Genomic DNA, 24,111 nt, shown 5'->3' with positions numbered 1-24,111 from the left:
AGACCAGGTAGCAAGCAAGGAAGCCCCGCCCCTGGATCCGGCCCCGCCCCCGGCTCCACCTCTTCTCCTTCTTCCCACCCACCCTGCAACTGCAGCTCATCCTCGAGGGCGGAGAGAGGTGGTATTTGAGTCCTCCGGTATCCCAGCAGGCAGTGCAGCTTAGAGATGCTGACAAAGGACCGGAGGGAGCAATCGCAGCTGCTTTCCGAGGAGCCGGTGTTGCCGAGGTGAGAGTCCCCCACCGTCCCGTCACCCACTTTCTCCGACTTCGGGAAGACGTGGAAGTTACGTTGCCGAGAGACCCGGCGGAAAGAATGAGCCGTACCCAAACCCGGAGCTTGGCTCTGTGACTGACAGCCGGGCTCCGCGGCGCCGGGACGCGGGTGGGAGGTGGGGGGAAGGCAGATGGAGTCCTTGCTGTCCCATCTCTGACTGTCAATTGCCTCGCCGATCGCGGATCTCCGCCCCAGGGTCGGGCCGGCTCGTGTGTGTTTCGCTTTTGCCCGGGCGGAGGCAGCTGGCTCGAGATCCTCCCGGTGCCTGCCAGACAGAGTTCGGTTGCCCCGGGGATGAGACTCCAGGGACAACTCTTTAGCGGATGTTTCGAGGAGGGCTAGGGGAGGGAGGTCGACACCTTCGGGCTGTCATCGTCCTCGTCCTTCCTCCCAGCCCAGCCCGTCCCCGCGGCGAGCAATTGGAAGGAAATCGGCTGGGCTGGAGAGAGGAGTCCCGGGATCGCTGGAGGGCGATGAAAGTGGGGCGGAGAGGCTGGGAGTGACAGGAAACGCCTTCTTGAAATATCAATAATGGTGGGGGGGGGGTTGGTAAGGGGTACGTGGCCTGTATCTTTTCCTTTCCTGGACCTCCGCACGGATCCTGATGGTTGCACCAGCTGCTCGGCTGTAAACAGGCTCACATGACCGGTTTCACATGGAGCCGGCCGGTGTGGGGACGAGGGCTGGAAAGGCAGGGCCCCAACCTGGTGGAGCTGAAGTCCTAAGATGGACCGTTTGATCTCCCTGCTCAGCCTTCCAACCCTTCGTCAATGCTCTGTGGTGTCCCCCCTGGATAAAGTAGCTGACATCTCTCCTCTCTAGACTGAAGTAGCATTTCTGTCCCAGTAGAATCGAGGAGACCTAACTTGGGGGGAAAAAGTCCGGATTTTTTTTTTTTTTAATCTTTGAGGGCGCTAAAGAGGACATAAACCTGAAAAATTGGGTCCTTTGGATCTTGCCTAAACAGTAGTGTACTTTCAGAATGCATTGTGTTAATGTGAATTGCAGGCAGAAGGGGAAAATCTACTTCTTCAGGCAGGGCACACACGGGAATAATATATTCTTGATGAAATTCTTGTCCACTTGTTTCCTCTAAGTGCTGGGAAATCTCTGCGGAGAAAATACCATATACAGGATATTGAATAGGGGATGGACACCAGCTTTTAGATTACACATATATTTGCTTATAAAGCAGTGGGAAGTTTGGAAAACAGGAAACAGGGCCAAATGTTCCTTTCAAGTTGTTCACGTCTTCTTATCCAAACAGGATTCAAGATTAAGGTAGTTTCTGAAGCATTTCTAGAACTCTCAGAATAAGACATTTACTCACATACCAGGATCTTTGAAATTTTTGAATTCCTTTTATTTATAAAATATATTTAAATGTAATGGACAGTATTCAGTACAAAATTACCATGTTATAGGCAAAGATAGAAAATAGAACAAATAGCTTATAACATAATGCATGTTTCTTCCCTTAACTTACTCTTGCACATTTTCTTCCTAAATTTTTTGCTTTCAATTTTTTTTTCTTATGGATCTTTTACATTTAACTCCAATTTCTGAAAAGCAGAAAACAAGAAACTGCAAGAAAAGCTTCCCATGTCTCTAATAGCTCAATAAAGTAATTATTTTTTTTCTGATTTTAAAAAGTTTAAAATGAAAGAGAAATTTTAAATCTTGTCTGAAACAGATTATTAGTGTTCTGAATCTTGTTTTGCCACTTTGTAGCATTGTGGAGAACCTTGCCCTACAATAAATAGATTAAGTGATTTACTCTTTGAGGCCCTCCATTTCTTCATCTGTAATCTGAAAGTTTTGTTTTAATCTCCAGAGCCCCTTATAGCTCTCAAATTCCACAAAATAGTGCAGTTTTTGATTGGGCACTATTCTTGGATAAAATAAGCTGGTTAAATAAGCCAAGATGTTGGTTATCAACTGAAAGGAACATACAGTATGTGACAAGAAGTACCTAGAGTCCTATTCTCATTAGGTAATTAGGTAAGTTAACCATGTAGGTTGACCTGTACCTTTCTCTCCCTCCTCTCTGTCAGGAAATTGAAGATTGCTTCAGCTAAATCCTGCCTCCAAAATTAGAAATAACAGTTCACCTGACTTTCTTGACCTTCAGGGCATAGTACAAAGTCTGATTCTTTCACTCTTTCCAGCTTCTACCTGAATTAAATGGGCTATGTGATCAGTGATGAAAGTAGCGTAAAAAGGCTGTAGCAGGTTTTCCCCTTGGCAGTACCTTGATTAGATCATCAGAACAAGAATCAGGTTTTCAAAATTGCATTTTGCCAGCACATTCAGAAACTATCAGTCAGTCTCAGGGATTGATTCATACTAACCAAACTCACAAAAGATTTCTATGTTAATATGAATACCAGTTTATTAACTTCAAGGGAGATGTAGAACTGCCAAGCAGATCAGAAAATTCATGTACATGCCAGGGCACCCTTTGCTCTTGACCCTGTGGGAACACATAGAAATTGCTCTTGACCTCCCCTTTTTTCTAGAGTCTGTGTGGCTCACTTCTTAAAACATTCAGTAATTGATACAGTCGACAAGATTATAGCTTGCTTTTTATATAAAAACCATTTTGGTCACTCTTGTATGGATATATCCTAGTCACCTGATTCAACTTGAGCTACCTAAAAAACATCTCTACAATCTGTTTCTTCTCCATTACTCCTGCCTTAGTGTAGCCCCTCACCTCTCCATGCCACATTCATTTAATATTTTTTTTATGGTAGCTACTTTGGAGTCAGGCCCTGTGCTTGAGTGGTGAGTGGCAACCAGTCTCCTCCTTCTGATCATATCCAGTCAGTTCCCTGTTCTAAATCCTTCCAAGTTTCCCTTGGCCTGCAGCAGTGGTTCTCAAAGCATTGTGTGCATCAGAATCATTTAGAGGGCTTACTAAAACCAGAGAGCTGGGCCCCAACCCCAGAATTTCTGATTCAGTAGATCTAAGGTGGGACCCAAGTATTTGCATTTCTAGCAAGTTCCCAGGTGAAGCTGCTGGTCTGGTACCACATTTTGAGAAACGCTGGCATCCAGAATCAAGTCTAAACCTCTCAAACTTGGCTTAGAAGATTTTCACCATCTGGCTCCAGCTTACCTTTCCAGCCTTCTCTTTTGCTGCTCCCCCACACATGCTATTTTTTAACCATAGGCAATGCTAAAGCTCATTTTAAGAGTCCCTTTCATGCCTCCACAAATACTCTTCCTTGGAATTCACCCCCATCTCCCTCCACTCCTACTGCAAACCCCTATTTAAGGCAGACTGTCACTTTCTTTATGATCCCAGAGTATTTTGTATCTATCAGCATTTTAACTCTCTCACATCTTATCCTAATTACTATGTATATCCATTTTTTGTACTAGACTGAGTTTTTGGAGGGCTGAGACCATGATTTCATCTTTTCTCCATATTCCTTAGCACAGTGCCTGGTATATAATAAGTGCTCAGTAAATGTTTGTTGAAATAATTTGTGATCCTCAAACTTCTGAGAGTGTTCTTCATAGCAACATATGTATTTCATATAGTTAATTAATATGGACTTTGAGAATTGTACATACATCTTGAAATAACTGAAGACATATTTGGATTTTGTAAAACAAAGGTTGCAAATAACTAGTTAGAAAGAAATGTTTTTAAAAAGACATTATTGGAGGGCATCCTTATTTCTTTTATTTATTGGCCATGCCACACAGCATGCAGGATCTTAGTTCCCTGACAAGGGATCAAACCCATGCCCCCTGCACAGAGGCCTAATCACTGGACCACCAGGGAATTCCCCATCCTTATTTCTTTTAAACCTTAAAACGTACACTACTTAACTTTTACATCTTAAATATGTAATAGCCTAGCAATACATATCATTTATAGCAGTCAATCTTGTAAGATATCAAATTATACAAAAAAACCAGAAAGTGTATAAAAACAAAATTGCCTAATATTGAGCAGTGAACCATCTAATATAGCATGAACATTAGAACATTGCTTGTGAAAGAGTCAGTTTTAGGAACAGACCAGCCATTAAAGAGCCTAACAGATAATACCAGAAGCTCAGAGATGAGGAAAGCTGACTTTATGAAATGGGAAGGAAAGAGAGGTTTTGATACCAGTGAGAGTAAAGCAAAAGAACATATTGCTGTTCACTATATACTATTTAGTTGGCCATTGGCAGAGACTGCACGATGTATGGAAGAAAGAGATAGCCCCTATGCCCAGATAAAAGGGGACTGGCCTGAAGGTGGAGCTGGGTCCCCTAATCAGTAAACACAAGAGCCAGGGACAGGTAGGAAGTAGCCGGTGCACTGTAGCCACGCAGATGGCTCACTAGTGTCTGGGGCAGGCTGTACTTCGAATCATGCATAACTGTTTCAAACTTTGAACCAGTTTGATACAAGAATCCCCAAGAATTACTTTTTTCATTTTTCTTGCAGCCTCCTATCCCCCCCACAAAAAGGGCAGGGGGTGGGGAGGGCAAATGTCCCTGTGTATCTCAGAGCCTTGTCTTCCCCTTCCTCTGGTCCATCCTAAGTGAGAAGGACAGCAAATGGTCACACTTTGGAGTATTGGTCTCCTCCCAGAAGTGCGGGTAGAAAGTATAGGTGCCGATTTCAGTGTGTTGAGGCTCTCTCTCTCTCTCTCTTTTTTTTTTTTTTTTTTTTTTTAGAGGGAGAGTAGTTTGCAAACTGGTCACAAGGTGGTGTGCACACATAAGGTTTTCTTTCAAATTTCATTCATGTTTGCATTTCTGTGCTTTGGGTACAGAGGAAAAGGATGAGGCAGTTTCCGGTACCAGGAGCTCTGAGTGGTGTTGTCTTTCTGTAGTGTCCGGGGTATATCAGAGCCTCAGATTTCTAAACCCTGCTGGCCTAGTTGGGCAAGGGGGAAGGAGGCAGGGATGGTGAGGAGAGGGAAGTGGGAGGGAGGGGGGAGGGGAGAGGCAGCTGGGAGTGCTGATGCTCTCTGTTCTCCTCTTACCCCAGCCCGTGGCAGGTAGCCACCATAGATTTACTGTTCCTCTAATTGGGATCAGTTGCCTGTCTTTTGCGGATAAAGGGTGTTCAGCTATGGGGAAAGGGAGCTGATGGAGGAGCCAGTTATTAGTGGACACCTGTAGGTTAACTGCTGAGTTCAGTATCTTCTAATGCCTAACATTGATCTCTAGTCTTCACATGCAAAAAACAAAACAAGCACAACCCCAGAGAAAAACAATATAGCATTATGCCTGAAATCTGGAGAGTCATAATTACTCCACATAAAACAAATGTCAAATTATTCACTCTATGAAATAAGTACATTAAAAAATAATGTTATAAAATTACTGAGATCCTTGTAGATTAGAGCAGTAGATGAAGTCAACAAAGAGGGGACATTTGAAGTAGGCTTTGAAGAATGTGTAAAATTTTGGCGTCCAGAGAGGAAGAATAAAGTAAAGTTTGGTTGTGCTGTGCTGTGCTTAGTCGCTCAATCGTGTCCAACTTAGACCCCATGGACTGTAGCTCACCAGGCTTCTCTGTCCATGGGGATTCTCCAGGCAAGAATACTGCAGTGGGTTGCCATGGCCTCTTGCAGGGGATCTTCCCAACCCAGAGATTGAACCCAGGTCTCCCGCATTACAAGCAGGTTCTGTACCATCTGAACCACAAAGGAAGCTCGAACTTGGGTTACTGACAGCCATAGCTCTGCTTTCACAATCAGGAAAAGAAACTATATGCAACTTAGTAAGTGAAATTGTCTCTCTGTTTGTGTTTTTTTCCTTGATAAAACCAAAAAGGAAACACATGCATCAAGACTTGAATTTTGGGTCATCCTTTGAGAATTCTTCTTTTATGGAAAAGCAGGGGAATTTTCTAGAGATGAGGGCATGAATGGCCATCAGCATCAGGGAAGCAGGATTTTTGAACTGAGACACAGAGGAGATGATTATTGTATAGGGAAGTGTGAGTCTGAAGACCAGAGTTCTGCCACCAATATCCTGTGTAACCTTGGGTAAGACCCTTAACCACTCTGGGCCTGCTTTTCTTATTGGTAAAATGAGAAGGATTAGGAGCTGACATTCTTTGACTCTGTGTGTATTTGACTTTCAGAAAGCAACCTTATTAACTGATTTGCCGTGAGGTTTTACCAGCTTAATGTATAATCTGTCCCCAGAATTTTTGCATTTTATCATTTTGCAACGTTGACTAGAGCAAAAAGAAAGTGTTGGTCTCCGGAAAACCATTCATTAAAGGCAGGTGTCACACTCCATTGTGTTTGTTGGCAGAGTCTATAATATTGCACTGGTGACCTGGTGCTAATTCCTCCCTCATCTCCACTGGTTGGAGTTTGGGAGGCGATTTATATCTTAGCCAAGATAAGTGAAAAATGGCAACAGAAATCTGAAAAGAAATAGTAAACTGCTGAAAATGGTGACCAGGGGACAGCCAGCCTATTCACGATACATGGGAAAATATTTAACTCATAAAGAGAAAGCTTCAAAATTCAAAAATAAGAATTTCTACTAAGCCATCATTTAAAGCTAATAATCTACTCTGACCTGTGCCAACTAACTTCTTGAGGTTAGAAACAAGAGTTTAGCACTTGTTCTGTGTGTTTAATTTTGACTTCTCAGTCAGATTTACAAACCGCCTCATATTCCTTTGTGACAAAGTTTTATATTTTCCTAGGTTTGCAAGTCATCTTCAATAAATCTTACTTTTTCTCATTGTATTGAGTTTCTGTTGCATATTAACTTATCTTAAATAATTAAAATCATTCTATTTAACACATAGGTTAAGGTTTTCAATGTTATTAAAAGATCATAAATTGGAAAGAGCAGTTAACAGATTTTTCACACATGGTTTCTAAATACCTTATGTTTCAAAACTGGCACCTTTCTCAAATTAGCCTCTAGTAGAGTTATTGTTTGATTCAACCTTTTTTTTTTTTTTTACTTTTAAATTAGGTCTTCATGTGGTTCAGAATTCAAAAGATATAAAACAGTATTCAGAGAAAACTCCCTCTCACCCCTGTCCTCAGCCATTCAGTTTGTCCTTCCAGGGGCAGCCCTGGCTGTCCTTCCAAAGATATTTTCCCCATATCCAAGAAAATAGGTTTACATAGTCTTTTATCTCCCTTTTCCACACCAAAACTAGCATATCCTATAGTCTGCATTGCGCCCTGCCAAAGCGCTTCCCCTTTCTTCTTGATAGATAGCTGGTATCCCAGCAAATGACTTTATCATACTTAATTTAATGAAATCTTATTAATGACCATTTGGGCTGTTTCCAATCTTCTGCTGTTGCAACAACTAGCCCTTCTTGCATGCCAAGCTTCATTCTATGTGCCTCACATAAATTATTTTATTAATACTCAGTGCTGCAAGAAAAAAAAAAAAAAAAACCCCTCCAAAAAAAAGAATCCCTCAAACCTTCCTCATACAGGATTTCACACAAGGGGACTATTTGGGAATATTTATGCCCAACACATTCCTAGAAGTAGAATCTCTAGATCTGAGAGTTATATACATTTAATTTTAGCAGGTATAGTGGATGTGCCAATTTATATTTATATCCTTGGAAGCAATGTAAGAACATGCCTGATTGCTCCCACCATGTACTGTCAAACATTTTTATTTTTGCCAATTTGACAGGTAAAAACATGTATTTTGGTATAGATTTAGTTTGTATTTCTCTTGTGAGTGAAGTTACACATACTTTTGTAACTTTAAAAACAATTTGTATGTCCTTTTCTATAAAATATTACAGTGTTTGCTCATTTTTATATTGCATTATCTTTTTTTAATGATTTATGGGTCCTCTGTATATAGTAGGGGAGTTACACGCTGCCTGTGATATGAATTTAAAATGTTCTTTCAGCTTTACTTATAAAATTTATTTGCCATGCAGAACTTTAAAAATTTTTGTATAGTTGAATTTATTATCTTTTTGGTTTCTGGTTGTTAGCCTAAGATTATATAAAAAAAAACAACAGATTTCCCATGGTTTCTAGTGCTTTTATGTTTTTAAAAATACATTTAAAGCTTTGTACCATTTGGGATTTATTACAATTAAATTTTGGAATTTTATAAGGAGTGAGGCATAAAATCAACTTTTTTTCTAGGTGGATACCTGATTTTATCAACATTTGACTGAACTATGTTCCACAAATTAGAGATGCTACCTTTTATCATAAGCTAAATTCTCACCTTGAATTTTAGAGTAAGATGTTGAATATTATTTAGTGATGCCAAATTTGGTTGTTCTATTCCTGATAGCTAAGCTTATTAAGAAAGTAATTGTAGAGCTTATCATTTTCTATTCAAAAAAGTATCCCAAACTTCCAGGAGTACATTATCCAAATAGAAATGTGTATAGCTCTTAACAAAGGAATGAAATTTATGGCAAATAAAAACTTAGAAGTAAAATAATTTTATCAGATGCTTTTCAGAATAACTTTAGTTTTCTTTTATTGAAATGGACAGTTAGTTTGGTATAGTGGAAAGAATACTGGACAAAGAGAGGCCTTCTGGCATTTTTTTTGTCTGTCTGGTCTTTTCCTAATTTAGTAATAGCAACGAATACTTAGAGTAGCACCTTGCCTATAGCAAGTGCTAAAGGCTTTACATATATCAATTCATTCGGTATATATAATTAATAAGAAGTTTGTAATTTGTTGTAAATTAAACCTATGTAAAATATTATTATTAATAAAAATGTCGAGTGCTTTGAGCTTAGTCAAAACAGTAACAACAACCTAACACATATGAGCTATAGGCATGCCGTAAGTGTACAAACAGAAAGTGGGCTCTGGGGCAGCCTGTGGATGCTGACCTTACCAAGCTTCTGCCTTGCTTTCACAGTCTTGTGTCTTTGCTTATGCTGATCCCCAGGAATGAATGCCCTCCCTGCTCACTCCCCCCAACACAGAAGCCTTTCTTTTCTTTAAGGGCCACCCCAAATATTATCTCCTGGCCTCTCTTCCAGGTAGAATTATCCAGGCAGTCTTCTAACTCCCTAGCACTTTATATACAGCAGTATGCATTATAATAAAAGTAGCTTAAATATTTGTTTTGTCTCTTCAGTTAGACTAGAGTCTCTGGAGAGCAAGGCCAGTGCATTATTCATTTTTGTATCTCTGTGCAGCTCTTGACATAGTTCCTCACCTAAAAGATTGTGGGCAGGAGGAGACAGGGGCAACAGAGGATGAGATGGTTGCATGGGATCACCAACCCAATGGACATGAGTTTGAGCAAGCTCTGGGAGATGTTGAAGGACAACCCATGGGGTCACAAAGAGTCAGACATGAGTTAGCGACTGAACAACAATGTTCAGCTGGGAAAAAAGAATAAAAATGTGCATACATGATTATACAGTATCCTATTTGATAAAAGTGGACAAAGCCCCAGTCAGAATCACAGCCCTGATAGCTGGTAGAAATCAAACAATGTAATCATTTGTTAATATTTCTCTTTGAGTGTATGAGAACTTGAGTGCAAAGTATTAAATGGTTTGTGGCCTATTCTAAAGCTGTGATCTACAAGGTAAAACTCAGACATTTTCTGTGATTGTATATTTTTGCTTTCATATTTTATTTTACAAAGCCATATTTGGGGTGCTAACTAAGAATGTTGTTGATCAAAATTAGATTAGGAAATAAATGCAGAAACATTACTTATCAGACAGGCAGACTTCTGCCAGCTACAACTTTCTGGAACATATTCAAGAGCCCCAGAAGGAATCCAAAAAGGTCTCTGAAGTTGGAAGAAAATAGCTCTCACAAAGCTTGTGTACTTATGTAGGAGGGGAGGCATTGTGCCACTTGCATGCCAAGGCTTGCTAACTGACTTGAATTTGCATAGAAAACTCAGCAAGTTTGGATATTCGGCTTCTTTTCAAGACATTTCTGTTTGTGGGTTTCAATAGAAAAATGATTAAGAGAACTGTCCCACCCACGCTGCCAGAGGCACTAACTAAAGCATTGTTGTAATGATGATTTTTTTTTTTTTTTGCTTTTTCATGTTGTTCATGGGGTTCTTGAGGCAAGAATACTGGAGTGGCTTGCCATTCTCTTCTCCAGTGGACCACATTTTGTCAGAATTCTACACCATGACCTGTCCTTCTTGGGTGGCCCTGCGCAGCATGGCTCATAGCTTCATTGAGTTACACAAGGCTGTGATCCATGTGATCATTTTGGTTAGCTTTCTGTGATTGTGGTTTTTGCTCTGGAGGCTGTGGGATTGTAGTTCTTGACTCCTTTGTCTGCCCTCTGATGGATGAGGATGAGAGGCTTGTGGAAGCTTCCTGATGGGAGGGACTAGCTAGCTATGGGGAAAACTGGGTCTTGCTTTGGTGGGCAGAGCCAATGCTCAAAAAATCTTTAATCCAATTGTCTGCTGATAGGTGGGGCTGTGCTCCCTCCCTATTGGTTGTTTGACCTGGGGAGGCCCAGTTCTGGAGTCTACAGGCTCTGTGGTAGGGCTAGAGGCGACCTCCAAAAGGACTTATGCCAACACGCGCCTCCCAGGACTGCTGCTGCCAGCGCCCCTGTCTCTGCGATAGGCCACTGCCAACCCACTCCTCTGCAGGAGACTTTCAAACACTCACAGACATGTCTGGCTCAGTCTCTTGTGGGGTCAGTGCTCCTTTCCCCTGCATCCTGGTGTGCACAAGGTTTGTTTGTGCCCTCCAAGAGTCTCTGTTTCCCCAAGTCCTGTGGAAGCTCTGTAATCAAATCCCGCTGACCTCCAAAGTCAGATTCCCTGGGGATTTCCAGTCCCTTTGCTGGATCCCCAGGTTGGGAAATCTAATATGGGGCCTAGAACATCCGCAATAATGCGAGAACTTCTTTGGTATTACTGTTCTCCAGTACGTGAACTGAGAACTTCCAGGTGTACAAACTGGATTTAGGAAAGGTAGAGGAACCGGAGATAAAATTGCCATCTGTTGGATCATAGAAAAAAACAAAGAGAATTCCAGAAATACTTCTGCTTCATTGACTATGCTAAAGCCTTTGTGTGGATCACAATAAACTGTGAGAAATTCTTAAAGAGATGGGAATACCAGACCACCTTACCTGTCTCCTGAGAAACCTGTATGCACAAGAAGAAACAGTTAGAACCAGACATGGAACAATAGACTGGTTCAAAATTGGGAAAGGAGTACGGCAAGGCTGTATATTGTCACCCTGCTTATTTAACGTATATGCAGAGTACATCATGAGAAACGCTGGGCTGGAAGAAGCACAAGCTGGAATCAAGATTGCCAGGAGAAAGATCAGCAGCCTCAGATATGCAAATGACACCACCCTTATGGCAGAAAGGGAAGAGGAACTAAAAAGCCTCTTGATGAAGGTGAAAGAGGAGAGTGAAAAAGCTGGCTTAAAACTCAACATTCAAAAAATTAAGATCATGGCATCTGGTCCCATCACTTCATGGCAAATAAATGGGGAAAAAGTGGAAGCAGTGGCAGATTTTATATTCTTGGGCTCTAAAATCACTGCCGACAGTGACTCCAGCCACGAAATTAAAAGAGCTTGCTCATTGGAAGAAAAACTATGAAAAACCTAGACAATGTATTAAAAGGCAGAGAAATCACTTTGCTGACAAAGGTTCATATAGTCAAAGCTATGGTTTTTCCAGTAGTCTTGTATGGATGTGAGAGTTGGCCCATAAAGAAGGCTGAGTGCTGAGGAATTGATGCTTTCAAATTGTGGTGCTGGAGAAGACTTTTGAGAGTCCCTTGGACAGCAAGGAGATCAAACCAGTCAATCCTAAAGGAAATCAACCCTGAATATTCATTGGAAGGACTGATGATGAAGCACCAATGTTCTGGCCACCTGATTCGAAGAGCCGACTCACTGGAAAAGACCCTGATTCTGGGAAAGATTGAGGGCAGGAGGAGAAGTAGGTGACAGAGAATGAGATGGTTGGATGGCATCACTGACTCAATGGACATGAATTTGAGCTAACTCCAGGAGATAGTGAAGGGAAGCCTTGCATTCTGTAGTTCATGGGGTCACCAAGAATCGAACATGACTTAGCGACTAAATAATGAGTATTAAAAAAGTGAGTCTTGTGTTTTTCCCCTGTAAATCATGGAAGCTTACTTTTTTTTTCTTCTTTAAGAATTCTGATTGGCTCACATAAAATATGTTGTAACAAAATGTATTCTTTTTTTTTAATCTGAGGTTTTAAAATACTGACAACCCTTTGGTCGCACCTCTTTGAGGGTGATTAAATAGGAAGCCTTCTTTATTCCTGTATTCAAGTTTGTAAGTAACTTATCATAGGTTGATATCCCAAATGTGAAAGGAGCATGTATAAGTTTCTTTGCAGAGTTTAGTAGAACCTGTATAAGTAAACCAAGAGGAAAAGTCAAAGGCATGTTTAAATGATTTGGGGACTGTTTTAATGTATGCTAACCATGCTAGTCACAGCTAGCTCATGAAAAACAGTTATCACTCAGCTTGCTTTCTCTCTTCTCTTTCCAGATTGCCAAAATGCTTTGGAGTTTTTAACTGATTTTTAAGAAAAACCCCAAGTAGATTTGAGACTGTAAAAACCGACGCCTCAGCGAGGGGGATTTAGTGCCAATGCATCAACAAAAAAGACAGCCAGAGTTAGTGGAAGGAAATCTTCCTGTCTTTGTGTTTCCCACAGAGCTAATATTTTATGCAGATGACCAGTCAACACATAAGCAAGTGTTGACACTCTATAATCCCTATGAGTTTGCCTTGAAGTTCAAAGGTGAGTCTCCTAGGTCTGTTGTATGGATTGAACTACTCCCTACTAATTTTTGACTTGTAGAAACTAATTTTTTAAAAATCACTAATGGCCATTGTGACTTTTTCTTTCAGTTTTGTGTACTACTCCAAATAAGTATGTTGTCGTTGACGCTGCAGGTGCAGTAAAGCCTCAGTGTTGTATGGATATGTAAGTCAAAAGCACTTCCTGGTAATATATTTTCAGTGTGTTGATATTTATGTGTTTAACTTGCAAAAGATCTTTTCTTAAAGCTGCTCCACCTTGGCACTCATTACATTTTGAATTTTTGCTGAGAGTTTGTCTGTCAACATTCTTTTTAAGAAGTTTCTAAGAAATTCTAAACAGGTTGGCCACATAATAATTCATTATGTTGGAGCCAAGGTGTGTGTTAATATTTCCATGAACATTTCCTCGTGGTTGTGCGTTTAGTCATAGCAGAGAGATTTATGAAATTAAAGTTCTAACTTAATCCTGTACATTTCTCTAGCTATAATAGGGAATTTAGTCTTCTTTGGAACATCTTGCTATTATAGTGACAATTGAGGGACTAATAATGCTACACTCTGAGAAAAATAGTAATATAAATTCATCTGAAATGATTCAGTAATAAAACTGAGTTAGTCTATACAAACAGGAAGCAAGTGTATAACTACTCATCTGGAAAATGTTAGCTGAGCTCTTCCAGATAATTTGGCCTTAAAGTGTCAGATAAATGATTGTTTGTTCAAGCTGTTCATATTTAACTTTCACTTTAAAACTAGAGGTGACCAGATGGATCTAATGACCAGCCCTTAATTTAAGCTACCAAGTAAACTGTATTGCTTTAAATCTTCCATGAGAATGAGAAGCAGAAGTTTTTTCTCTGGCATATATTTTCATCATCTCAGAGCCATAAAATGATGTATCTTTGATGATATGTTTTTTTGCATATTTCTTTGATTTTCACTGTGTACATGATAAGGACTATTCCAAAGAAATATAGTATCTTGCCCCATAAATGTGTTACCTTTGACTTAATTGTTTTGTGTTCTCTATTAAGAATAAAGTAAAAATGAATGGCACTGAAGATAACTTTCATAAAAAATTACACTGCTTTATACTCTTTTCAGAGAAATACAGAAATGTATTGTTAGCCTTCTGTTGCATTGGTCTTACTGGATTACCTACTTATTCGATTGCTTATTTTTGCCTTTGTGCATGGACTTCAATTTTAATTGAAGTCTAGGGTGAGGTTTGTTATTTTGTTTTTTGAACAATAAATAAGTGGCAATAGGAATTTTTGAGACTTTTGTGGGGAAGAAACAATTTCATATATAATCCTCTTTAGTAAATATTGCTACACAGAGATATCCAGGAAAAAATGTCATTGTGGAAAGGAATTTCCTTTACCTATCCTTTTATTTTAGACTCTTATTCATCAAATATTTAAGAATTACCCATTTCTTTTGGGGTTATACTGTGATTTTTTTTTTTTTTTAAAAAAACATCATCAACAAGTTTCTGTATTTGAGTATTTGGTTACACTCAGTAAATATGTATGAAATCTCTTGCAGAATTCTGTTTGAAACCTAAACCGCATTTGTTCTTTTTCAATGTTTCAGTGTAATTCGTCATAGAGATGTCCGATCCTGTCACTATGGCGTAATAGACAAATTCCGTCTCCAAGTTTCCGAGCAAAGCCAGAGGAAGGCTTTAGGAAGGAAAGAGGTTGTGGCTACTCTTCTCCCGTCCGCAAAAGAACAACAAAAGGAAGAGGAGGAAAAAAGAATAAAAGAACATTTAACTGAAAGTTTGTTTTTTGAGCAGTCGTTTCAACCAGGTAACTGCGTTGTGTTGGTTTTTTGTTTTGTTTTGTTTTACTTTGGGTTGTTAAAGTCCTTTTGAGGTCTTACATGTTTCTTACTTTAAATGAATCAGGGAGCAAAGAATAATTACTAGAACAATAACCTGCCACTCTAAACCTAGTTGACTACTTCAAAAGTGAATGTAGAGATCAGGTACCTAGAATTGAACAAGAGACCTCAAGCTGGCCTTTTAGGGGAGAAAATAACTCCACTAGACAGGGCTGCTAAAGCTGAAACTCCAGTACTTTGGCCACCTCATGCGAAGAGCTCACTCATTGGAAAAGACTCTGATGCTGGGAGGGATTGGGGGCAGGAGGAGAAGGGGACGACAGAGGATGAGATGGCTGGATGGCATCACTGACTCGATGGACGTGAGTCTGAGTGAACTCTGGGAGTTTGTGATGGACAGGGAGGCCTGGCGTGCTGCGATTCATGGGGTCGCGAAGAGTCGGACATGACTGAGCGACTGAACTGAACTGAACTGAGACAGGGCTGTAAGGCAGGGGCAGTCATTGCCAGAGCTTTTCAGTCTATAAAACCTGAGACTGCAGGCACTGTACTTTACAATGCTAGCACAATTTGGCAATTCTGTACTTTTGTTTCTGTGACTTTCCTATATCCTTTCTCATTGAATTAATTCGAAGAAGGAGAGAAATTGTGCTTGGCAGTAGGCCAAGTTTGGTGCACTTTTCATATTATTTTGGAAAAAAAACCTCATTAAAGTTGAAGTTAATTAAACTAAGTAGATTATAATATCCCCTTCCCCTGTGGACTGTTAATTGAATCCCTCTCCATTCCTCATTTCCTTCCAGCTTAGATATTCAGGAGTGCTATGATATATTCTTTCAACATCGACAGTATCCTCATATTCAACTCTTTGGACATCATTCCCCCATTCTTTGATCTTCTTCTTATCTCCCTTCAACCCTATTATAAAGGGAGGAAGAGAAAACTTTCCATAGAAAAGCATGGTGACTTTTTGATCATGATATATAAATGTGATAGCACCTGTTCTTGAAATCGCAACACTATATATAAAGGAATAAAAACCATCTACTTGTCATTACATTAATTCTTAAATCCCTATCAGTTTGTTCATCTTAGAATGTTTATTTTGACAAGACAGGCATTGGCTGGAGGCAAGTGTCTTCTCATTCCATGCAGGGAGTGCCCAGGTTCGCTGGTGATACCAAGACTAGGAATTAGGTAGTAGTTAGTAGATTGTTTTCTTCTCAGCAACTGTTATTAACTGACAGAACTAGTTTTTCATGTTTTGAAGGTGAAAGAGAATCTCTGTCAAATGTCACTTTGATGACATTTGATGACGTCAAATGGACACTTTGATGTCCAATCGGTACTGTGAAGTTGACTTATAAATAGATGTGAAATGCAAGATTCCTCTTTTAAAATGCCTTCTATAGAAGAAGAAAGGCCATCTGAGTGTTTGGTTTGGGGTGTTAATTTTGTAATTTAAAGTGGTCATTGGAGATCACTTTTGTGTTTAACAGACTGGTGTGATGCCCAAGAGGGTTTAGTGTTTTACATATTTTTTTTCTTTTATTTTTAAATTTGTTAGAATTCAAGTGAAAATCATCCTAAAATACAAATGTGTATTAATTGAACATTTTCTTCTTATTTTATGTGTGTAACAAACCTTTGTATCTCAGGTACATTAGAGAATTGTTCTAATGTAAAATTGGAGTAAGTAGATGAATAGAATCGGTGATATTGGCATAGTACATGGTAGTCTCTGTTTTTGGGGGGAAAAACACCTCTCTAAGCCATCCTTGTCAGGAAGCTCAAGAAGGCAGGCACCTTATTTGTCTGGTTCATCATTATGTCCTTGGCACCTAGCACAGTGCCCGGCACAGAGTAGTTATACAGGAAATATGTACATGGGCCTCAGTAGAAAGGCTGGACTTCTCACCTGGTAGTCTGTTGGATTGTTTTTCTTTATCTTAAAAAGTTTCCAAGTCTCCTGCTCCTTTGTAGAGCAAGGGCAATACCACAGTAGAGCTCCTCACTCCCCACAGTCTCGGCCAGCAAGTCCCATTTGTGGGTAGTTACCCCAATGCTTCTAATAATATGGCAGGAAATTGAGTAAAGTAATAGAGTGTAAGAGTAACTTATTCAATCTAGGCTCACAGAGTGATATTTTTAGCTTCTCTTGTTTATTAAATTAATAGTAAATTATGTATGGTTTCCAGTATATGGAATTCTAGGTTTTTCATTATGTTTCTCTGAATCAAAATGTTGAAAGAAATTGCAATTGTTCTATGGGAGTCATTATTTTTGCATGTCTTTAGCTGTAGAAAATGTTTATTAGGTATGTTATAGGCACAACAATATTGTGAGGTTCTCTCTTTGAGTTTTGCTGGAAAAATGGTTAGAGGCTATATCTCAAGATATTTGGATCTTAAAATGTAGTGAAAGGCAGTAAAAATGAGGAATTCTTCTCAAGTTTATGTATTGTATAAAAGACATCTTAGTAACAAATTAAAGGAAGGAAACAATACCTATAATCCCACACACTTAACAAATCTGCCTTTATGTGTTCCGTGTTACTTTCTAGACCTTGTCTATGAGCATAAATATAAATATATACATATATATATATTTCATTTAACAGAAATTGAAGAGAAACCCACAAAGCATACTTTCACAAAATACCAAAGCCCAGGTCATTAAAAAGGTGTTTTAAAAGGATTCATCTGAATCTTAGTGGGTTTATCTTAATTATATTACTAAAAAACTGCTATGCCTGATGCCAGGTTTGAGCTAGTGCTATTTGGCTTAAGAAAACTACTTTCTTTATTACTGATTATAATAATAAAGAATTGAAAATGACCTAAAAGTCTATAAATTGGGGATTGATTAAATTACAAATATTCAAAAGATGGAATGTCATGCAGACATTTACAAGGATTTAATAGAATGGGCTTCCCTGGTGGCTCAGTGTGGGGAAGATCCCCTGGAGAAGGAAATGACAACCCACTCCAGTATTCTTGCCTGGGAAATCCCATGGACAGAGGAGCCTGGCGGGCTGCAGTCCATGGGAATTGGACACAACTTAGTGACTAAACAACAACACAATAGAATGGTCCTTTATTGACATAAAAAGAGAGTCAAATATTTTTCCAAGTGAGAGTAAAAAGTTAAGAACAGTATGTATAATATGGTCTCATTTAAGTAAAAAATCATTTTACATGTTTATATGGGCATTTATAAAATCTGCAAGGATCTATATACCAAGCTATTAACAGTGTTATCTCTAAGAAGATGGGATTACTGAAGAACCCTTATTTTTTTCTGTATCTGTGAAATTTTTACAACCCTGTAGTATCAGAAAAACTCTCCACTTTGAAAAATGTCAAGCATTTATGTGAATGTTTTTGAAATTTCTCTAAACAGTAAAAATTTCTTGAAATTATCTTTCAAGGAATAAAACTGTGGGTTTGCATTGAGCAGTGTAGTTGTCAGAAATATTTGCCTTGAAAACTTACCTTTGCAACAAGGACAAAAAGTACTATATTCATTAGCAAAAGACAGACTTGTTTTTAGGCATTTATGCTATTGTTTCATCTCAAGCAATAATCACTGTAAACTTTGAATTTGTTTTCAGCTATCTGGCTTTGGTGAGGCTCAATTAAGCTTCACACAACAGCTAAGGTATTAATAATTTAGAAAAGCTGCATCTAATAATAAAATGAACAGTGTTTTTCATTAATAAAACACAAAGATTGTGTTGCTGTTGGCTATTTCTTTTAATGAAAAGAAGGGTAGTGGGAAAAGCTGTAAGACAGAAAATTCTGGTGGGTTTCTTAAAAATATGGGTATGAATACTATATAGTTCTGTACAGCCAGATCTATAGAAGGGCAGACCTGATAATAAATGTTTAAAAATTTTATATTATTATAGTAAGAACACAATATGATATTTACTGTTTTAACTACTTTTTGTGTACAATATAGTATCGTGGACTGTAGGTACAATGCTGTACAGCAGATCTCTAGAACTTACTCATCTTGCATAACTGAGATTTTTATGCTCATTGATTAGCAACCTGGCCCCTGGCAGCCAACATTCTACTCTGATTCTATGAGTTTGTCTATTTGAGATTTCTCATACAAATGGAATCGTGTAGTATTTGTCCTTTTGTGACTCAGTTATTTCATTTAGCAGACTATTTGCCGGATATTGTCTCTGCTGTTTTCTTCTGTACTATAAATGCAGGTAGAGTGGAGGGCAAGAATTTTCATAGGCAGTTTTAATAACATTAAAGTTGAACCTTTTCTGGTGCCTTAACATTTTCCAAAATGGTAGCAGGATGCTGCAGTTATTAGGACCAAACCTGTCTCAAGGTCTACCAAAGATACTCCCAGAAGGTAGTGTAGCTCTACTGCAGTGGGCTCCAAAGTGGACACACAAGTAGTGCATGAGGGATATGGGAAGACAATGCTAGAACTTCAATTTCTATCTGTGTTTAGCCCATTCTATTAAAATTCTATTTGCATATTTCATATTAAATGTAATAGTACAGTACTTATGCCTATAATTTGTAAACATACACAGGTGATACATGCTCAAACACTTTCTACAAATTCCAGTGGGGTGGTGGGGAAAGGATGATGGCCACTAGAACATTCCATCCTGTAATGGGCTTCCAGATAAGTCCAACAGATAAGGTCCCATGGGATGGGAATGATGGAGAAAGTATCAGAGAAGTTAGACAAAACCAGAATCCTGGTGAGTGGTGGCCAGTCTATATGAATGAACTTTTATCTAAGTTGTTTTTAGAAGAAATCTCAGGAATTCTTGTCTTTTTACAGAAAACAGAACTGTCTCCTCAGGACCTAGTTTACTGACTGTCTTCCTGGCAGTGGTGTGTATTACAGCTCTGATGCTTCCCACGCTGGGGGATGTGGAATCGCTGGTGCCTCTCTACCTCCACTTAAGTGTGAATCAAAAATTAGTGGCTGCTTATATCTTAGGTAAGTGTTTTAAAGATGCATTGGGGCATAGCATACTACTAGTACTAGTTTGACTCAGTCGTGTCCAACTCTTTGTGACCCCATGGACTGGAGCCCACCAGGCTCCTCCCTCCATGGGATTCTCCAGGCAAGAATACTGGAGTGGGTTGCCATTTCCTTCTCCAGGGGATCTTCCCGACCCAGGGATCAAACCCGGGTCTCCCGCATTGCAGGCAGACGCTTTAACCTCTGAGCCACCAGGGCATAGCATAGGCAGGTTTTTTTCTTGAAAAGAAGAATACATTATTCCTTTATTTATCCCATTATTTCTTTAAAAAAATCTATTCTGGACTAAATTGTATCCTAAACACTTAAAGTATACATTGTAGAAACATGAAAGTTATAGAAACACTAATATTAAACCTAAAGCAAGCATTCCTAACATGAATCAAGGCCCAGAATCTTTAAATGGCTCGCCTAAGGTCTATTGATTATAATTGATTCTTTTTAATTTTTTAAAATTTTAACACAATTTTAAAGATTACTTTCCACTTACAGTTATTACAAATATTGACTACATTCCCTGTGTTATACAGTACATCCTTGAGCCTCATACCCAACAGTTTGTACTTCCTAGTCCTCTACGCCTATGTTGCCCCTCCCTATGTAGGCAATTTTTATGGCCTGGAGGTGGTAGTGGTGGTTTATGTGTATATGGGGTGATGGTGGTGGCTTGATTTTTTTTTTAAAGAAAAACAAAAAAATATTGCTTCAGAAGCATGTTGAGGTAAAATGTATTTTAAGATTTAATTGTTGGCTTACATTTGGTTCTTTCGAACTTATTTATCTAGTACCAAATACTATATTTATTCCATTATTGTCCTTTTGCTGATTTACAACTGTATGGGATTCCCAGGTGGCGCTAGTGGTAAAGAACCCGCCTGCCGATGCAGGAGACACAAGAGACAGGTTTGTCCCTGGGTCTGGAAAATCCCCTGGAGAAGGAAATAGTCACCCACTCCAGTATTCTTGCCTGGGAAATCCCATGGACAGCGGAGTCTGGCGGGCTACAGTCCATGGGGTCACAAAAAATCAGATACAACTGAAGTGACTTAGCATGCATGCAAAACATGTATAAAATGTAAACTGCATACACTCCATTATACAGCATTTCCACTTCTAGGAATTGACCTTAGGGAAACACACAAAGCACATACAGTGATAAAGATGAACCAAGGCAGCTTTGTTTAATATTGTGGTCCTTTCTCTTTAAACTAGTTCCCTTGTCTGCTATTGAATCATTTCTTTCAGTCATCCTGGCTTGAAATCTTATAGTTAATTAGTTCAAATGAACAAACATTTATTCAATACCTACCATGTGTCAAAGATTAGGATTCTGGTGATGCATGACTCTTTCCTCATTGTCTCCTCTCACCTCTTTTGAGATGCCAACTCTTTTCAGTTCCTTGGTGTGCTCACTTTTTTTAAACTTCAAAATTGTCTCCTGAGTTGTCTCCCTGACTTCTATCTGTGTCCCTTCTCTTCCTATTCCTCCCCCTTTTATCCCCGTTATTTCCCCCTCAACCAAAATCACCCATCACATTACTGTCAGGTTGATTTCAATTCTGGGTTGGTTTCACCACCACCACTCTACTCAACAACCTTCAATGATTCCCCATAATCCATAGAATGAAGTATAACTCCATAGTTTGACACTGAAGACTCCATGCTCCGAGTCCTCTCTGAGTTAATCTTGTCTAGCTGCTTCTCTATGTAAATCCTTGTTTAGAGCCCGTTAGGTTATTTATTGACCTCCCAAAGCTCATCTGGAGCCCCAGTCCTACCTCTATGCCCTTGTTCTTGCCATTCACTCACCTGAAATGCCAGCCCATCTTACTGTTTTCTGTCTTTCCTGTTCATCTTTTAGGCTTACTTCAGCCTAACCTTTTGGGGCATCTTTGCCCCAAGTCCTATGAGATTATTTTCCTTCTCTGTACTTTATCACTCACTTTTTAAGAACCATTTAGGACCGAGTATATTCTTATATTATTAAAATTCTTATGTATGGAGTCTCTTCCAAAGGAACAAGCTAAGCAGAAATATATGCTTTTGTCTCTCTGTGGCTCTAGGACACTGGAATACAAATAGGCTTACGTTGTTTTTGTTGATAAAGTTGGCTGCGTCTACTGACACTTTAAACTGCCATGTCTGCTATTATTATAGCTGATGTGACTGGAAAATGTGAGAGATATATTTAATGGTTAAAAAATTAGCTATGGCCAGACATTAGTGATTTATTTAAATCTATCCAATGACTGCCAATTACTATATATTGGATATCTTCCGCTATAGTATCTGTATAGTATCAAAATTCAAATTTATTTTGAGTTCTTGGTAGAGTGCCTGGCTTTGTGCTGTAAAGATTTTGTAAAATGCATGTCTTTAACTGTGCTCCAATTTTTTCTTTCAGGTCTTATCACAATGGCTATATTTAGAACATGAACAAGGAGTTCAGTTGACTTCTAAAGTACATTTATCTTGAAAATATGAATGTGGACTGCCTTTTATCTCTATTTCACCCCATTAACATGCTACAAACTATTGAATGATTTACAATCATTTCAAATGTATAATATATATTTTAAATTACTCTATAATTTTATTCCAAGGACTCCAGCACATTATGTTACAGATAGCAAGGAGGCTTCTGAGTGACACTTAGGAAATTATTTGAAGAAATTCTTTTTACATCTAAGCCACCCATGCAAAAGACTTAATTAAGACATTTGTTATTTCCTCATCCTTTTTCTAATTCACTTTGATTGTTGCAGTCATGTGTTCTTCAAAGTTAAAGGCCTAAAAGAGCAAACTGACCAGCCTAAAAGTAAAAGTACATTTACTTCCTAGGTACGAACATCAGTGTTCCTATGTAAACTATGCCTTGTCCTTTACCATTATAAACAGTTGCCATGGTGTTTCTAAAATACGAGTTTTACAGTCAATATGTAGAGAGTAATTAAAAGGATAAAGTACTGAGGGATCATGCTTAGTCTCTCACAGAAGACATATTTAATTCATTTGATGAACTGCAGAATAGGTTGTGGTCCAGCCACCAAGAAGTAGGGTGACCATTCTATTTGGTCTAAGAATTCTAAAGGAAGGTAGACATTCGTTTAGTTACTTGGTACACCCTAGCTTTACCTCTGGATAATGCTTTATGGTAATGGGAGGAAAATCCCTTGTCTTTTCTCCATAGCCCTCTGCCTGACTGTAAGGTACTAGCCCAGATTGGGGCTACCAATGCCAGGTGGTTTGTGTGGAGATGATTTTTCACCTTTAAACTCTAAGCCAAGCATCAACATAAAAAATCCTTGATATCTGTCTATTTTATACCAGTCACTGAGATATTTTTTAAGTTGTATTTATAAGTTTGTATTTATTATTAAAACAACTTTACCAAAAAAGTCCCCTGAAGCACAACTATTTACATTTCTTTATAGCTCTTCTGATCTCTAACATATATATGCAGTTTTAACTGTTAGTGTTGTAGTAATTGATCTTTTGACTTAGGATTTTTATCTGAGAGCACAATGCATTGAGTCTCTTGAAAATCATGTTTCAGATCTTTTTACAGAATGAATTTATGCACTGCTACTGTAGTATTCTCAAGGATAAACACAAGATATATGCCTGATGTTGGTTTTTGCAAGAAACAGTACTTTGCTTCTAAAGTCAAAGCTTTTATGTATACTCTTTCATAGAAAATCTTCATTGTTTAACCATTTGGGGAGCATAAATCATTAAATGGATCATGTCTGTACATTGTGTAATGACTAAAAAGCACATAAATGTAATCTATTTTGAACTTTGTTAAAAAAAAAAATTACCCTTGTGTTTGAAGTGAAGTCGCTCAGTTGTGTCCGACTCTTTGCTTCCCCATGGACTGTAGCCTGCCAGGCTCCTCTGTCCATGGGATTTCCCAGGCAAGAATACTGGAGTGGGTTGCCATTTCCCTTCTCCAGGGGATCTTCCCAACCCAGGAATTGAACCCAGGTCTCCCGCATTATAGGCAGACACTTTACCTTCTGAGCCACCAGGGAAGTCTGTGTTTGAAAGTTATCCTTGTTTCTCTGTCCATCTCAAATCGTGTATATGTGTATGTGTGCGAGTGCAGGCGCACGTGCGTGCCTGTGTGCGTGTGATCACACATTGTAAAGAACAGAAATTACTTTAAAAAATAAAAGAAAATGGAGACCTGAA

General features: G+C 38.9%; 1 protein-coding gene across 1 annotated transcript; it reads left to right on the top strand.

Annotated features, from left to right (window-relative positions):
- Positions 1 to 89: 89 nt before the first annotated feature.
- MOSPD1 (motile sperm domain containing 1) lies at positions 90 to 24,111 on the top strand. The gene is made up of 6 exons (XM_006042700.4): positions 90 to 227; positions 12,763 to 13,018; positions 13,129 to 13,204; positions 14,638 to 14,855; positions 19,711 to 19,872; positions 22,322 to 24,111. The coding sequence occupies exons 2-6, from the start codon at positions 12,865 to 12,867 to the stop codon at positions 22,351 to 22,353; spliced, it is 642 nt and encodes a 213-aa protein (XP_006042762.1). The 5' UTR covers positions 90 to 227; positions 12,763 to 12,864; the 3' UTR covers positions 22,354 to 24,111.

The sequence above is a fragment of the Bubalus bubalis genome, chromosome X (assembly GCF_019923935.1).
Source record: "Bubalus bubalis isolate 160015118507 breed Murrah chromosome X, NDDB_SH_1, whole genome shotgun sequence".
NCBI classification, from domain to species: Eukaryota; Metazoa; Chordata; class Mammalia; order Artiodactyla; family Bovidae; genus Bubalus; species Bubalus bubalis.
Note: the sequence above shows the minus strand (reverse complement) of the source record. Positions and strands in the feature narration are given on the sequence as shown.

Coding starts and splice junctions, on each gene's coding strand:
- MOSPD1 (XM_006042700.4), top strand. CDS start 12,865: ATGCATCAACAAAAAAGACAGCCAGAGTTAGTGGAAGGAAATCTTCCT. Junction 13,205..14,637: donor CCTCAGTGTTGTATGGATAT/GTAAGTCAAAAG, acceptor TCAATGTTTCAG/TGTAATTCGTCATAGAGATG. Junction 14,856..19,710: donor TGAGCAGTCGTTTCAACCAG/GTAACTGCGTTG, acceptor GTCTTTTTACAG/AAAACAGAACTGTCTCCTCA.